At 33.3% G+C, this 19123-nt stretch overlaps 1 protein-coding gene across 1 annotated transcript; it reads left to right on the top strand.

Annotated features, from left to right (window-relative positions):
* Nucleotides 1–265: 265 nt before the first annotated feature.
* On the top strand, nucleotides 266–17204 carry LOC137933326 (5-hydroxytryptamine receptor). Its single transcript, XM_068777243.1, has 5 exons — nucleotides 266–308; nucleotides 4631–4825; nucleotides 10953–11086; nucleotides 15110–15219; nucleotides 16283–17204. The coding sequence occupies exons 1-5, from the start codon at nucleotides 266–268 to the stop codon at nucleotides 17202–17204; spliced, it is 1404 nt and encodes a 467-aa protein (XP_068633344.1).
* The last annotated feature ends 1919 nt before the right edge of the window (nucleotides 17205–19123 follow it).

Below are 19123 nucleotides of genomic sequence, written 5' to 3'. Positions count from 1 at the left end.
TATATATATATATATATATCGTAATGATTCCGTCAGCTTGTCCCTATCCCCTTATATGACTTACTTCTGAGTCTTATTCTTTTATAATGTATATTATACTCATATGTTGGAGATTTTATAAACATAGGGCGACTTTTGTCATCGTCCGTGATGTGATCAATATGTTTTACTATATCATCATAAGTAACAATGGACATCTTCCGTTGATGGCCTCTAAACAATGTTCTTTTGTTTGCTTCCAGGGGGCGAGCGACAGGGGTTTATCATGAACGACACTCCACTCCCACGAGGTTTCAACGACTCCAACTGTATGTATATTATATCCAGAAACAAATATTATAAATTGTAAAAAAACGTTTTTATTAACTCCTTCAAAATTTTAAATGCTCGCGATATAGGGTCCTTCACGTACATCTATCTTTTAGTGGGACAAGATCGTTCTATTTCTTTATTGATTTTTTTTCACACTCTATTTTATCATTCTCTTCTTTCATTCATCAAATGATCTATCTTTTTACCACCTTTACCACTCATCTATCCTCATTAATTAGTTGAATGTAAAAAGCGCGAGATCGGTCATTGTCACGATATTTGGGAAAGGCATGTGAATTGTAGTGGGCGTATATCGGCTAAGATGTTAGTGGTAAACAAGCTAGCTAACATTATGTTGGGTATTTGGCACAGTTCATAACATTATCAAGTATTTACGTACCTTTTTTCATGCAAGATGACTTACAATCTTATGAACGAATAACTGTTCCATTTCTCTTTTATAGAATAGGAGTTTCAAATGAAAAGAAGTCTGGTGAGATATAGCTATATATATAGAGGATAGTAAGATCTATTGTTAATTATTGTTTATCCATTTATTTACATTTTATTGAACAAACAAAAAATATAAGAAGTATATAACTAAAAGGAGATGTAACAAATGGATAATAACTAAAAATTAAATAATTTACAAAGAGATACAAAAGGCGGTCTTATCGCTTGAGACGGTGTCTAGACATTCTTTGAATGGAGATGAGAGATATTATGGAAAGGGCACTTTATTTATTTAGGTACACCAGTAGTAAATATATATTTATATTACATTGTGTCCGTTTCTTTATAGGTGAGACAAAATTAAAAAATTACTTTAAGTAAAATTTTAAAAACATTAGACTGTATTAAATCAAAATAAAAAGATTGAAGAGAAAAGTTATCGAAAGTAAAAGGAAACATCTGGCTTACCACTTTAGACACCGAAAGAGCTCATAATTTGATTTTTTTCCTCCAGCGTGCAATCTTCAAGGCTTTTTATCCTTGAAAATACTCAATTGAAATTAAAAATCTGTTATGGATACAGTGAATTGGGTGTATATATAAAAATATATTAAAATTTGACTACACATTTCAGATTTTTATTTGTACCGTAAGATATATATTTATGCTTTTTATAGCTGGCATTTTTGAAGATTTATATAATTCTTATTATGGCCGGAAGAAGCTACGTGCGATACCTTTCATCAGGTCCTGATGAAGATCATTATAATAATATGCTATCTGCATCTGTGACTCTGCGGCGGAACAGGCCGTGATGCAACACTTGCTGTCCCGTATATGGAAGGCTTAGAGTGGATTGCGAAATGGAATTGGGTAGGAACAGGAAATGTAGGCGATGCGTAAATGTAATGTCGTTGAATGCTGTATGTTGAATGTATTCTGAATGATAGAAAACATGATAAAAGAGGGAATAAAGAGAGAAATTTTAAAGAATAAGAGAGGGAAGGTGAAAGTAGGAGGGTATATATCCCTGTCCTAGATGGGGAAATGAGTATTTTAAAACCAAAAAAATTATATTTTATCTATATGTGTAATGTGTGTAACATTTGTTTATGGTAAGAAAAACACAGACACAGAGTCACTTGGCACTAGTCGGTGTGACGTAACTCCTGAAGATGCCCCGTGGAGGGGTGAAACGCGTGTTGAGTAATTTGGCGGTGGCGGTTGTGTGATTCGCATTGTTTGCCGCATACGCATTTATCAGCGGGCTGCCGGTCGGTGCACTTTGTTGCACGACTACCACTGCATGTGCGGAAGTGTCTAAATATTGCTCCTTTTCTTACTTAGGATAGACTTCCGCGAGGTAACGCCTGATTCCATTAAATATTTATTTATAGTGTAAATAATTTATCTTTTTTATACTAGTGGTTATTTTGATATAATTACATATACTATTTCATCAAGATAGTTAATGACGAAGTTTAATAAATAAACGAATGTAAATTAAAAAATTAACACCTCATTGGTTTTTATATTTTAACCTAAAGTAAGATTGAACGTAGTCATTCCTCAAATGATTGTATACACGTCTATCACAGTTCATAAATTGAATTTATCGAGATACTCTCAGCTTCTGGAATGATCGATCTTACCTTTTGCACGAAAAGTCAACAAATCTGGATGATATCAAAAAATGTGAAGGTAAATTCTCTCGTTACCCCTCGCTTAGAGTTCCCTGTAATCTCGACGATGGCAACGGGATATTCGAATAGTGCTTGCATAATTTAAAGTGTGTTCAATCGTTTGGTTAAACAATTGCTCAAAATATTCTTTAGTATAACATAAATTTCTTTAATCTTTTATATTACACACGTTATTTGTAATTATTTTTATATAAAAATAAACAATACTTTATATGATACATTTTTGACCGCGTATTTAAAATTCTTTGTTCACCACTATCGCTAAAAGAACTTTCCAAGTTTTAATATATTTTTTTACAAGTAAGAAAAGGACCAATATTTAGCCACTTCCGCACATGCAGTGGTAGTCGTGCAACAAAATGCACCGCCCGCCAGCCCGCTGATAAGTGCGTATGCGGCAAACAATGCAAATTACACAACTGCCACCGCCAAATAACTCAACACGTGTTTCACCCCTCCACGAGGCATCTTCAGAAGTTATGTTACACAGATAAGTGCTAAAAACAGAGTCCACTAATGTGTTCCACTAATGTGTTTGTTGCACGACTACCACTGCATGTGCGGAAGTGGCTAAATATTGGTCCTTTTCTTACTTAGAATGGACTTCCGCAAGGTAACGCCTGATTCCGTTAAATATTTTTTTACAAGTTCTTAAAACTTGAAAACCAATTTATTTCATACGTTCATCTATCTCACTTCATAATTTATTACATTCTTAAACTCTTATACTTAACTCCATTCATCACTTACTTCCATTCTCGCGACCTCACAATTGACTGTAATTATATCACATTATAGTTTGTCAACCAATGGCAGACGATGGCGCAAGATAGAGGAAAGTGGAAGTCTCTCGCTTCGGAGGCTAAGACCCACTTTGGGCCACTGAGCTAGCGGAGTAGTAGTAGTATAGTTTATTACTCTTCAGTAGCTTACTTTCAACTTCAAAAAAGAATTCACTCTTCGAATCCAACTTCAGACGAATACGAAGGTCTTTGACCAATATGTGTTGCGGGTGATGACATACGGATCCTCAAAGACGGAGTCCTCAAAGGACTGATAAACACAAAAGTCCTTTTTATCGAACGTAGATCACATTGAAGGGGATGAAGTTGATTTGGAAGAATAGATAAAGAATTTACATTTTATAGCCAAATATACCCCACTTTCTAATTGAAATTTATTTTAACAATTAAAAAAAATTATAAAAATTGAAGTGACTTTAAAATTAGAAAAAACCTAGATTCGAATTTTAAATTTAAATAATTTAGAAATAGCAACAATTTACGTAGCTACAAAACCCCCTCCGTTATTGGAGTTGGCTCTAGATCGTTTATTACCAGAACACTTATCTTTGTTATTATTTAAATTGATCGTAAAATCGCCGCTATGTCCCATAAAAACAGCTTCGTAACTGTTCTTTGAAAGAGTAAAGAAAATTGATGCTCTTGAATATTCCTTTAACAATTTAAAGTATTTTTTTATTATTTATTACATCTATTGTTACTTGTTAGAATGAGAAGGTATAGTAAAATATTACATAGTAAAAAACTTTAATATCTTACGTAGAAAATTCAATGTTTTCAAATGTTGGTGAATCTATTTAGGAAGCAAAGTAATGTGATTGTTAAAACAAATCTACGATATCTTGGGAATGCAGGAAAGGGAATGTAACAAAGGAAGTCTGAATGTAATGCAAAGATTGTGAAGAGCGACAGATATTTCGAAGAACGAAAGATGATGAACAAAAGCAAATATGAAGCAGGAAAAATGGAAATTAAATAAATATGAAAACTGAAAAAATCATTTACCTCCGTAAACAAGTCCCTATCCCACGTGTACTAGTAAAGGCGAGGTCTCCAAAGATATTAAAAAAAAACAGAGAATTGTACACTACATAGTAGGCAGAACAGAAGGCCCACTTATACATTAAAATTCTAGAGAGAATACCATGGTGAACATATAACCTATGTAAGATCATTGAAAGACACTTGATGCTTGCTAATTCTAATTGTGGGAGGTCTATTTACAACAGTATACGTCTATGGTAATATATGTAATTGTAAAGATTAATAAAGAGTTCTATTTTTAAATATTTTGTAACATATTTACTTGTGAAGCTTTTAGTGTCATCTATTTATTATTTAATGCATGTATTCCTACAGATGACGTCCCTTACACGCCGACGTCGGATTGGTACGACAACAATAACTGCTCGTGGGTGGACACGGTCTCGTGGGGCTGCAACACCAGCATCAACGTCACCGGTGCCAACGCCACCAGCTCTGACGTCACGTCGTTCGTCCTCATGGCGGTTACGTCTGTGGTGCTTGCTCTCATCATCTTGGCTACCATCGTCGGTAAGATATCTGACATTATATAACATCCTGTAGATATCATATATAGAGACCCGGTGGGTTATTTCTTTCAATGTACATATCTTGTTTTATCTACCTTCAATCCAGTGAAATTGTAGCATGTCACTATTTGTGCCGAGGCTTCCAAGGGAGCTACCTGAGGTATGCTACCTGAAAAGAGGTTATAGACTAAAGGTTAACAACAGTGTAAGCCAGTCTTGTTTATTCATTTCTAGATCATTTGTCCTGCTGAATCATGTGCCTCAAACTATAAAACCAATTAAATAAGATACTATGTTGTTTATCTGATTTAAATGTAAAATAAAGTGCATTCATTAAAACAATAAATAAAAAACAAAACTTCTACCTATGGTGGATGTTTAGAACCACCTACCACTACAAGGCATTCATAGAATAAATACACACACATGTAAATAAACAGATGATACATTTTACTATTTTTGTTTTTCCAAGCTATAGCTTTTATTGTATTATTAGTGGAAGTGAATATATAAAGTGGATTGTAGAAGAACATAAAGATAAAAGTAAAATTTATTTATTCAACTTTGGAACATTTAACAGAACTCTTATTGATCGACAACTTTTTTCTAAATTCATTTTATTTTTGATTCTACTTTGCTTAGCAGAGAGAAGAAACTCTATAACAATACATCTTTTAACACGTTCGCGCGCGGTACGTCGGTGGGCGATAGAAGATAAAAAAACTAACGCGACACTACGTCGACAGTCGTTCAAGTTTGAAATCTAGTAATCCACCGTACGTCGACGGGCGGTATTGTTTCCTATTATGATAGAAAGAAATCTGCCAGAACGCCCTAGGACGTGCGACGCCTGAAGACGTTCTGTCATTTGGTATGGTATTGGTAAGCGGACCTACGCAAGTACGCCTATGGACTTAGTATGGAAAAAACGTGTGTCAAAATGCCAAATTTTGTCATGCATTACAGCGCGCGAACGTGTTAAATAATATTTAACAATACAGATTTATAAATATACACGTTATCAGATATAGCCTGGTGGAAAAGAAAATAATCAAGCGACATTATTGCCTAGGATTCTTATCATTTAGATATTCATTTACTGAATAATATGGATTTTCCTTAAAGTTACTTTTAATATGAGTTTTATATTCTATAAATGCTACAATGATGGTTGGTGAAATTCTTTTAAAAATCTAACTACATTTACTACAAATGAAATAGAGATTTTTGACAGCCGAAATTTTGGTACAGTCAGTTTTTCACGGTGTTTGTAAATACGCTATGGACTTCCCCGATTTATTTAAATTTATTATAATTATTTTAAACATTAAAAATATTATCATAAATATATTTTGAGGCCTCTGTAAGAAGATTGATTGTTTATACTGTTTTGTACTCACAGATTGTGTGAAAGTGCGCTGTACTAAGCCGTGAATAGCTAGGTTGGCTCTCTTTTGCAAAACAAATATCTCCTCTACCCCGAAGCTTAAACCCATAGAACATGATGCCGTGGAAATAACTGAATTAACATTATCCTAACTGCATCAATATCAGAGTAGGGTTTTATCTTCCTAACGGCACAAGCAGCAATAAACTTGCTCGCATATGCACGTATTTTTATATGAGGTGTTTTTCATATCCTTCATTTTCCTTCACATTTTCACTTTTCTTTTCTTCATTTTTAATGATATTTGCCTGTTTTACGTACTTCCATTAAATTATCTCTGCACCGCTCGAACTATTAAATAGAAAAAAATGTCTTCGGCACTAAATTCGCCCTTATACATTTATTGTATAAGAAGTGTTTAAATATATAAGTAATAAATACTACTAAATAAGCCAAAATTGAGAATATTTCTATATAAGCAGTCTACAGTATTAAAAGGAAACACTATTACAAGCGTTGAGATTGAATCTCCAACGTATCTAACATTTGCAGTAGCGATATCAAATGTAAGTACAGTCAGACCGACAAATCGATAGACAACAGTAACCGAAGCGAAACACGAGTGGCTTAGTTAAGTGAATACTCGACGAGGCTAAGTGAGAAATCTGGTAGCTATAGGTCAAGTCTTTATTGTTTGTTGAGGGGGTTCCCCGTCTTTATTTGAGTAAGAATAGGGTTAAAATATTCTATGAAATTGAACTTACCTGGTAAAGCTTTTACTGCTCTCCAAAAACTTTATGGTATTAAAAAACAAATTAATTATTAAAAACAGTTTATTAATCTTTATAAAATAATATAAAAAACCATCAGACAAATTTGGTTCTATCAAAGGAATAGCTTTTGAACCGTCTTGACACGTTCTTTTAAAAAATGTACTTAAGGATGATGACTGTACTTCTTCGTCGTTTTAGCTCATATACGTCTACTGCAAGGCATAAGCCACCCCAAAAGATGTGTATTGGGGATATATCTTAATCGCCACGCTTGGGAGTCGAGTTGGTGGTCGCAGTGTGGTATTTTATTACATAGAGGGCGCTGCTGTTCATCGTCTGAAAACTTGTTTGTGGGCAGTGGCAATCCTATATAATTAATGCATATAATGTGAATTATTTAAGATCGTATTCTCCCCCTCCCCCCTTTTATAGAACTGGAAGGAAGGTGAAGAATGTAAGCCAATGTATGGCAAGGAAGGAAGTTATTGCATCCCAAGGATCGAACTCACGACCTACAATCGCAAGTCTCATTCCTCTACCGCTAAGCTACCCCTGCTCAATCACTATATTTATTTAAAAACTTCCTTTTTATGATAACTAATTAAAGTTTTCTTTTTCTACACAGCGTGACTTTAGTACTAAGGTTATATTTTCATCGTGATGGTTTATAGTACACGACATTTTTCTTACATCTCTACAATCTTTTTTTAGTATGGATAAACGTCAAATATCTTTACCCGTGTCATTAAAGCGAATAGAAAATTGTAATTTTTATTATTTTTATTTGCGTTAGTTATATTTACGAGAACCAAGTTGAATTTGAAACTTATCAAAATTTGCGTTGTTGTGGAGTTTCTTCCTGCTTCTTCTGCACAACTTTAACACCTTGCGAAGCAGAGTAGAGTCAAAAATAAAATAGATAAAAAAAAGTTGACGATCAATAAGAGTGTTATTTAAAGTTTCAATATTAAATAAATACACTTTATTTTTTATCTATAAATCTTTGAAATTGAAAAGAAAATAGCCGTGTCAATAAAGCCATTGAACAGTCTAACGCTCAGCAATATAAATTATAGTAATAAATATTTTATGTAACAGAAATATATTTAATTTTTCTTTGGTGATTTTAAATAACATCCTTCATATATTAAATCACGTTGTATACGTAAATATAAATATAAATAAAATTTAACATAATTTCGCGTACAACGTTATGTTTGTTCATTCCAGTCCATTATTAAAAGTTAGGCAGAACAAGTTCGTTTATGTTCTTTTGTATATATTACACTACACTAAATCGTGTTATCGCGTGACGAAACTTCTTTCGCCTTTATTATGATTATTATTAGTCGAAACGAAAGTATCTTTCTTTATTTATGTGTCAATAAAGGCATCTCGTTATCGACGGCAATAGGCTAATATATATAATGGTTCGATGAGGGAAACTTTGACTTCAGTTTTCAATTTATATAGCATCATTAATAATGACATTAATACCTTTTAATACCTCGTTAATGAAAAGTAAATAATTATGATAATATAGTTTATTTGATAATTGATCACTGGATTCTATTTTTAAACTGTAAACTGAGTGTAAGCATTTATAAAGCTCTTTATAAAGATATATACTTTTATATCTAAATTCAAAATCTTATTTGTATGCATGTGTTTATATATATATATATATATATATATATATATATATATATATATATACTCACGTATTTCCATGCGACAGTGTTTAAGTCTTTTAAACTATTCAATTAATTCGTAAACTATTTTAAACTAACTTCAAGTCATCATATCTCATATACATATATACATATATATATATATACATATATATATATATATATATATAGAAACTAGTACTCTCATATACATATATATATATATATATATAGAAACTAGCTACTAACTATAATATGTGTATATGTATATTTGTATAAGTATCTTTATATACATATATATATACACACATACATATAAATATATATATAGTAATGTATGTATTTGTATGTACGTACACCCTAAATACCTTCTCCTTTGTGTTTCACATCTCCAAAGGTTGTCTGGTAGAGATCGCCTCGAGCGACAAGACCGCCTCTTGTATTATATAAACTGTTTCTTATTTTTTTCTCTATTTATTATCTGTGGTGTACAAAAAAGTGTAAATAAATAAATTAAAATAAAATATATACTATTTAATATTTTTAAAGCATTCATTATAGTTTTTTTTTTTTGATTTGATCGAAATATGTGGAAATAGATTTGTTCATTTATATTCTTGAAATAATGTTAAGTTGTTCGTTCGAATGTTTAGTTTCATTTAAAAGATCTAATTTTGAGTTCTGAGGTGGTAATTGCTTACCACTTATAGTGTTAAAAGAATTGAAGATACAAAATAAACATGTAAGTAGGTTTTGCAAATCGTTTCAGTAAGAGACTGTCTGGTTTTAAGTTTAAAATTACATAAAGTTAATACTCTATTATTATTTATGTAGTGTAGTGTACACTATACTCCTACACGGGTAAAGTCCCTTTACATGCAAAAGTTTTAGTTACAACTGAAATACGAACTGTCTGAGTAAATTTTTTAGCTAACAATTTCAATAAAACGGAACAAAACCAAAACGGATGACTGTTTATTAAATTACGTTAATTCAAAAAAAAAGTATCATCATGGGATTTTAAAGCTAAAAACACTATTGTATTAATAACAGAACGATGAACGAAATATATTTATTTAAATACACTAGCGCTTATCACTGAATATATACATACGTATTTTAATTATCTGGTTTATGTATTTCAATGTAAAGCTATTTTTATTATATGTACACTACTAGTGCTCTGTATTAATATTAACCTTAGTAAGAAAAGGACCATTTGGCCACTTCCGCACATGCAGTGGTAGTCGTGCAACAAAGTGCACCGCTCGCCAGCCCGATGATAAATGCGCATGCGGCAAACAATGCGAATTACACAATTGCCACCGTTAAATCACTAAACACGTGTTTCACCCATCCACAGGGCATCTTCAGGAGTTATGTTACACCGATTAGTGCCAAACACAGTCTTAAATATTTTAGTCATTAAATATTTAACATTTACCTTGTTTACAAGACCTTATTTTTCTTTTTCCTCCTGTCTCTTTTATTTTTCCTCGGTAACAAAGTGCAATTGTGTGCTAGCTTAGTGGTAGAGAACTGGGACTGAGGTCGTAGGTCGTGGGTTTTATTTCCATAATACAATTCATATATTTCACACTTATGTGCATTAATTATGTAGGATTACTAATGCTTACTGCAGTATCCTCTGCGTACCATAACACCTTACTGCGGTTTCCAGTCCTCCATATTTAATGGAATCAGGCGTTACCTCGCGGAAGTCCATCCTATAAAAGAAAAGGACCAATATTTAGCCACTTCCGCATGCAGTGGTACTCAGTGTTTGGCACTAATTGTAACATAACTCCTGAAGATGCCCCGTGGAGGTGTGAAACACGTGTTGAGTGAATTAACGGTGGCGGTTGTGTAATTCGCATTGTTTGCCGCATACGCATTTATGAGCGTTCTGGCGGGCGGTGCACTTTGTTGCACGACTACCACTGCATGTGCGGAAGTGGCTAAATATTGGTCCTTTTCTTACTCTTAATCCTCCGGCCACACGTAGCGATTATGGTATATCACAACAGATATTTTTGAGTAAGGCTATATAAGGCTATACTTCGGTTAGTTTAGGCTTTTATTTTGGGCTGAAATGACAACGATTTTTTATATTTAAAATAAGATTTATTCTATTTCATTCGGTATACGGTCAGCAAATTTTAGTTTTATCCGTTAATATTTTCCGGTTTTTATATACCGTATCAGCATTACAAAACTCAGACTGATACAGCAAATGCTTATTTAAAAAAAAAAAAACTAGTATTGTCAATAATAACATAATGAAAGCGCTTGTTACAGGTAATGTGTTCGTGATCGCAGCCATTATAATCGAGAGGAATCTTCAGAACGTGGCCAACTACCTCGTTGCTTCTCTGGCAGTCGCCGACTTAATGGTGGCTTGCCTTGTAATGCCACTTGGAGCAGTTTATGAGGTCTGGTTTTATATAATAGTTTAATAACACATATTATAAGTGGTTGAGGATGAATGTATGGCTAATGGAATGAAATGAAATGGGAAAATTGTAGAATGAAAGAAATAGTACGACAGATAAGATGATATGAAAGAGAAGAATGATAATAATAAAAAAAAGAACAAATTACTAGAATTAAAAAGTCCCTGTCCCACACGAGATAGGGGAACAAGAGGTCACCAACAGCGGGGACCATTAAAAAAAAATAACACATATTAATTCTTTTATAAGGCTTTTGTTCAAACAGCAGCAGATGGAGCCTGTTTTTAAACAATGATCTATGCGGGAACACAACACAACTTTACAGAAAAGACGAAAAAGTAAATATTTGTTATATCTAAAAAAAATTGGCTAATGTAGCAGTGAAAATATTTATAAGAATATAGAATATAGTTTTTATATATATCGTATAATCTTTTTATTCTTTTTTTGTACTATATCTTATTTATTTAGGGAGAAAAAGATAACTTTGCCTATCTCCGCCATTTTAAGGCAGAATATTATGAAAAAAATTGACAAGATGTATTGGGATTCGTAGATTGCAAATATAACTAAAAAATAAATAATATAACCTGAGAAAAATTATATTGGCAATTGTTATTTTGTTCGGTTGTAGTGGCGATATGTAAAAATAAATTAGTTAAAAATAAAAAAAAATAATACTAATCGACAAACTTAGCTTAGAGCGACCACAAAGTAGACAGATGATCTTGTTAGTCTTTGATATTGTAAAAAAATTTGAAGGAAACCCATGTTCAACTATGAACTTCTTAATATCTTCTTAAGTTGATATAATGATGATGATAATGGATTTTAATATACTTATATGTTTTAATATTTTTAATATGTACTAGTGTGTGTGTGTGTACATATGGACCTCATAAAGTAATAGGATAGATAAAAAATCAATACATTCGTTAACATAATATGACGTGACTTAAATACATACAGAATCATTTTTATATACATATATTGTATAAGCATTATTATTAATATAACATGAAATTCAAATTCATAAACAACGTGGTTACATATTATCTTTAAAAGAAGACAATACGACAGATGCAAATATAATGAGAAAATCTATTCATAACTTAAATCATCAATAAGTTAATGTTAAATTATCATCAATAAGCTTAGATGCAGAACACTGGTGACTTACTGGAGAGTAAAAACTTTTTTTATATCTTTATTTGTTCGTGTACTTTTTTATATTGACAGTGTGTGTCATTTTAATTTTGACGTAATTGGTTCTGTATATATATAGCAATCAGAGTCTACTGCATACATTTTTTTCCTAATTTTTGTTATTTACAATTAAAATAATATGTTAAAATTACTACCATTGTTTTTAATACTAGGGATATTTAAACACACCAGACATTCACGATAACATGGCATTTCTTTTTGTTAGTGTTTAATTTTTTGAAATTAATAATTCGAAGTTATAAATTCTTAAACTTTGTCAACCGTTAAAACCATCGTTTACTTAGTTTAGAATACCGTAGCCATCAGTGAGAAGTATAAACCTAATACCAGATCAAAACATTCGAGCCAATACAAAGACGAGTGAAGGTTGATTGGTAGAGATGCTTTTGTGAGCACTAAACTTCAAAGTTTGAAGCATCGGCGTAAAATTACCAGTTTATCAGCATTCTACAGACTGCATTGCAGTGTGCAATGCAGTCTGTAGAATGTAGTAATTACCCCATCTTTCTTTCATCGGACAAGATGTACGGATTCACGACATCCTTACACGAAATTTCTTACATCCACACTAAGCGTTCAGCGTTAATTTCACTGTTAAGGAGGAAGAACGCTGACGTTCTGACGGCTGAACCCGTACAGACACCAATGACATACTAGAAATAACTAAATGGCGTCATGTAATTTGGCACACAGCTTATCAAAACACGGAGAATGTTATGCTCGCTATTTCTCTATAACAATTTGGAATGAAGAATTCCGTAGACTGTAGATATTTTCTAGTCTACGGAATTCAACATAACTCAACGGATTGCCACGTTAAAATAACAGTGAACAGTCTACGGCGCCCAGAACTGATGCCCACTGTAGGGACTACAGTCAGAACAGAGTAGAACATTTATTTAATTGAATCAGGCGTTACCTTGCGAACGTCCATCCTAAGTAAGAAAAGGACCAATATTTAACCACTTCTGCACATGAAGTGGTAGTCGTGCAATAAAGTGCACCGCCCGCCAGCCCGCTAATAAATGCGTATGCGGCAAACAACCGCCACCGTTAAATCACTCCACACGTGTTCCACCCCTCCACGGGGCATCTTCAGGAGTTATGTTACACCGATTAGTGCCAAACACAGAGTCAGGCACTTGAGTGATGACTTTATTAAGGTAATAATGCGTCTGACAATCTTTTGTATGTACTCACAAGTGTTTTGCTAACACTTTTATAGTGCGAACTGCTAAGTAGTGAAACAACCTGGCGTCATTGTTTCTGGACAATTATAACTTAGAACTTTTCAAGTCAAAAGTGAATAGGTTTATTGTAGGCAAGCATGTAGCATGGTGGACTTTGTCATCGCTTAACATAAGGCGGAACAGAAGTGAAACGCTTCGACTATAAAGGTTAAAAAAGCTCTAAATTGAAGACTGAGATATAATATAATACTGAGACTATAAGTTCTATATATATATTTTTATTATTATTTTTTATTATATATAGACTGAGATATAAGATAAGTTCGATAATTCTAATTGAGTAGAGATGGGGACACGTCCGATGCATAATTGAGTAGAGTTATAAAGCCTTAAGTAACTTCATAGCTATACAAATATATTTTTAAAATGCTTATTCGTTAAATATGAGATCCACCGACCAATGAGAGTCCCGCGAGAGAAACAATTTTAGCATTAAATAGTCGACTGAAGCGCCATAATATCTTTTATTAATCAAGCACTCAAAGCTCTCTTGAAAAAAGGCAATTGAGTAATACATTTTACAAATATTTATTATAAACGTAATTGATTATCGGTGTAAAAACTATATGTTTAAATAAGTTACATTATTTTTATTTATTAGAGTATCACAGGCCAGTACAAAGTCTAATATATATGTATATATATATATATATATATATATGTGTATATAATACAAAAATAAATATAATTACAAATAATACGTAGTATTGTGAACTTTGAAAATGCTTTTTCCTATTGATTTAAAGCTTTTATATATAAATTATCACCCTGACTGATTCTCAACCATTGTGATCCAGAAGGTAATTTAGCGGGTCGGTAAAAATAATTTCAAGTTGAAGGCTCTATAAATTGAATAACTCATAATATATTAAATAATTAATAAAATATTATAAAAGAAGATAGAAGTATATATGATAAACTAGAAGGATAAATATGAGGTAAAATGCCTAAGATAAAACAAAAAACTGTAGTGTGACATAAAGAAGTAACCTACTGTAATATTTTAGAAGAAGAAGAGAAGGAATATAGATGATGTATATAAGAAGACAGGTAACCCGTGAAGATATTAGACATTGTGACGAAAAATAGATGATGAATGAATAAAACTGTGAAGAATATGAGGAGAGAAAGAGCAATGAAATAAATTATGTCAAAAAATTATTTAACAAAATATAAAAGACGCTGTCTCTACCAAGGTTGGAAAGGGTTAACAAGAGATGCCCAACTATGGAGGCCTTAAATAAAGAGCCTCATAGTCTAGTAGGTTCTGTCTTTATTCTGTCTTATGTGATATTATTAAATGGTACTGAAATACGTTAATTACATAATAATAAAAACTTACGCTTTATGTATCGAACAATATAAATATAAATATTAAATTTTGAACATCCTGTATTATCTAAATACGTTCTTTAGCTAATTATAAAAAACTTCAAGTCTCTAAATTTTATTATTCTAGATATATTGTAATGAGGCAGTATATAGGTGTAAATTTCTTATATACGTAATGAGTTTCTGTCTCCAGGTCAGCCAAGGTTGGATTTTGGGTCCAGAACTATGTGACATGTGGACATCCAGCGATGTGCTCTGCAGTTCAGCGTCGATTCTTCACCTCGTCGCCATTGCTACCGATAGGTAAGTCCACAGATTAAATATGAAACGCAATGCCAAAAAGCTATTCTCTCTGATGTATATATATATATATATATATATATATAGAGAGAGAGAGAGAGAGAGAGTTAAAAATATATACATAAATGAAAATACTGAGGAGCCAAATTTAAATAATCCATAATCAGAGCGACCTCTCATATAATGATGTCACTAAGTTTAAACCTACGAAGTTTTTCTATCTGAGATAGCCCATAATAATCATAGAAGCATTTTCTTAAATGGGTTTTCTTTATTTTTCATAACATCATTTATAACGTAGTACGAGTATAGCAGTTCCAAGGCTTTATTAACTCATTTTATTTTTTTATACTGAAATTTTTTAGTTAGTTTTATCTGCATTCTTCAAAATTTCTAAGTAAATTTCAGATCTGCCACTGAAGAGATTTAAAATCAATATCATAAAATTATTATTGAAAATAGTATATTATTATATCTAAGAATACTATACTGATGTTAATGCGTGGAATTAAATGTTCATTGTTCGCTCAGGCAGGTAATTATTGTCGCGCAATCTTTATAATATTATATTTGTAAAATGCAACTGTTGGGTTTCTGGCCGGCTCTCAGCAGGACTGCCATCCGAACAGGTAGCTTCCTGTAGTGACAACAATGCCAATATAAATGTTGATTGACGATTCGAAAGTGGTTGTAACAGCCTTTTCGAATAAAGAATATTTTTATTTTAATTTCAAATATTTTGGTTCTTAACTTTTTTAAATTTCGAAGACATTCAATGTGAACTACAAAGGTGTAGGTGTTATATGAATTATAAATGATCTTACTCAAATAGTAAAAAGGAACTGATTGAAATGTGTGTATGATGTCTCGTCCTGCCTTCCTTAACTCGAGTGGAACACGTGTTACAATAATAAGAATCATGCAGAGCTAATACAATACAAATTTTTCTGCTCACAAATTGAAACTGCTTCTTTATTCTCAACTTCATGAATAAACTTTTTTAATAAACCTTTAAAAAGAGTTGTTATACTTCTACGTATAAAACTATATTATAATACTTTTGCAGGTACTGGGCTGTAACAGATGTGGACTATATTCACATCCGAAATGAAAGAAGAATTTTCACCATGATCTTCTTAGTGTGGGGTGCTGCGCTCGTAGTATCCTTGGCACCCCAGCTGGGTTGGAAGGACCCCGACTATCTCGCCAGGATAACCCAACAGCAGAAATGTCTCGTCAGCCAAGATCTCGCTTACCAGATCTTCGCAACCTGTTCCACATTTTACGTGCCCTTAGCTGTTATTCTCATCCTCTACTGGAAGATCTTTCAAACAGCGAGAAGACGAATCCGCAGAAGACGAGATCCGCCACCACCAAGACCTACTTCAGCTGATGGAGCCCCACCTTCAGGTCGCCCAGTCCAATCGGCAAGAGACAGGAGATTTGTGAAGAAGAGATTTTTGAATTTGAAAAAATGCAATCAACGCACTCGCGCAGAGACTCTTGCTGCAGCTCTATTACTGACCGAAGGTCAAAGCACTTCAACGGTAGACACTCTAGATGAAGAACCAAGAACAACAGCTTTCACCATCAACGAGAAGGTGCCTTCATCCGTGTCACCAGAAAAGTCTTCCTCAACTGTCACCAATGGTTCTAAACAGGAACGAACAATAGTTCCAGTTCTATCGCAAAGGGAGAAGAAGGAGTCTCTAGAAGCGAAAAGAGAAAGAAAAGCTGCAAAGACTCTCGCAATCATAACGGGAGCTTTCGTTTTCTGCTGGCTGCCATTCTTCATAATGGCGCTGGTGATGCCAATTTGCCAGACGTGTGTGATCAGTGATTATCTAGCAAGTTTCTTCCTATGGCTTGGCTATTTCAATTCGACGCTCAATCCGGTTATTTACACTATATTCAGTCCCGATTTCCGGCAAGCGTTTGCTCGAATATTATTCGGCACTCACAGAAGGGGCCGAAATAAAAAATTCTAACGCAAACAACTTATGTATATCGGACATTAATACTTACTTCCTTGTAAAATAATTTGAAGCTTTCTGTATGTTATACATACTTAATATTGGTAGTGTATATAAATTTAGTGTTGTAAATAATATTAAAAGTATTATTAGAGAGAATGTTGACAATTGTTTTTTTACGCGTCATAGTTATTTATTGCGGCGACGGTGTCGCTTTAGAGTCCATAGCGATCTCGCCGCCGATTCTTTTGTTGTTTCAAGTGACATTAAAAAATAAATATTCAAATTATATCAATAAAACCTCTTTCATTGATTGATCCCAGAATAGATATAGATCATTTAAAAAATATAATGAATGACATTAACATATTTACACTGAGAACATCTTATACACACATACACACACTCTTAAACAAACAATAACCTTGCTTTGAGTTCATGGGATGAAACGACGAAGTAATAAAAATGTAAAAAAAAAGGATGTGAAGTAAGACTTGAATAGTATGCCACAATCCCACATATTTCTTGTAAATAGAAGGCATGTACAAATTGTGTATATTGATAAATATAACAAGTAGATAATTTAAGCCAAAGATGGAATTGGAAATGAATATAATAATTAAGGCAGTTAGTAAAGAAGTAATACAAATAGATGAACATTTATCAGTAAGAAAAGGACCGATATTTAGCCAATTCCGCACATGCAGTGGTAGTTGTGCAATAAAATGCACCGCCCGCCAGCTCGCTGATAAATGCGTATGCGGCAAACAATGCAAATCACACAACCGCCACCGCCAAATTACTCAACACGTGTTTCACCCCTCCACGGGGCATCTTCAGGAGTTATGTTACACCGATTAGTGCCAAACACAGAGTCAAACAAAACAAACAAAAGACTCTGTGTTCATCAGCGGGCTGGCGGGCGGTGCACTTTATTGCACGACTACTACTGCATGTGCGGAAGTGGTTAAATATTGGTCCTTTTCTTACTTAGGATGGACTTCCACAAGGTAACTCCTGATTCCATTAAATATTTAACATTTATCAATAAGAAATCTCGGAGAATATTTCGGAAGTAGTAGGAAGCGATCAGGTATCGGTCATATAGAAGAAAAATAAAATAAGGATTTTTTCTTCTTTTTCCTTTCAGCCGATGGATGCACTTTCCACGGCATAGACCTCCTTCAATGTCCCTCAAAATAATCGGTCTTGAGCTGCCCGCACTTGAGAACCTTTCGCCTCCAAAGGCCTTCGATTGCACGAGCGGTGTGACTTACCAACTGTCACTTTAATAATGCTTTAAAATATGTTTTTTTTTAAATAAAAAAGTTGAAGGCAAAATGTAAACAAACTACAAATGTAGACATATTACATTTTAATCAGCCAGTAGACGCCTACTACAAATATTCCTCAAGAAACTTCTTTGTGACCATTTGCAATCCTATATAATTAATGCACAATTTAAATAATATATAAGGCTGTTTCTCGGAAATCGATACCGAACTACTGCAAGTAAATCGTCAAGTAATGTTTAGTCAAGCCTTATTGTTTACCATCAATGTTCTAGTACAGTATAGAACTTTATAAGTGCTTTCAAATAATACTTGAATGTCACTACAGGTTACTCTAGTTGTAACGCTTATTAAAAGATTTGTATTAAGTTTAAAAAAGGACCAATATTTAGCCACTTCCGCACATGCAGTGGTAGTCGTGCAACAAAGTGCACCGCCCGCCAGCCCGCTGACAAATGCGCATGCGGCAAACAATGCGAACTACACAACTGCCACCGTCAAATCACTCAACACGTGTTTCACCCCTCCACGGGGCATCTTCAGGAGTTATGTTACACCGATTAGTGCCAAACACAGAGTCAAAGTCTAATTGGCACTAATGTCGAGCGGTGCACTTTGTTTCACGACTGCATGGGCGGAAGT

The sequence above is a fragment of the Battus philenor genome, unplaced genomic scaffold (assembly GCF_028537555.1).
Source record: "Battus philenor isolate CCGP_79_NKW_IND1 unplaced genomic scaffold, ilBatPhil1.0.hap1 SCAF_13, whole genome shotgun sequence".
In the NCBI taxonomy this organism is placed as follows: domain Eukaryota; kingdom Metazoa; phylum Arthropoda; class Insecta; order Lepidoptera; family Papilionidae; genus Battus; species Battus philenor.
This window is presented reverse-complemented; position numbering and strand designations above follow the sequence as displayed.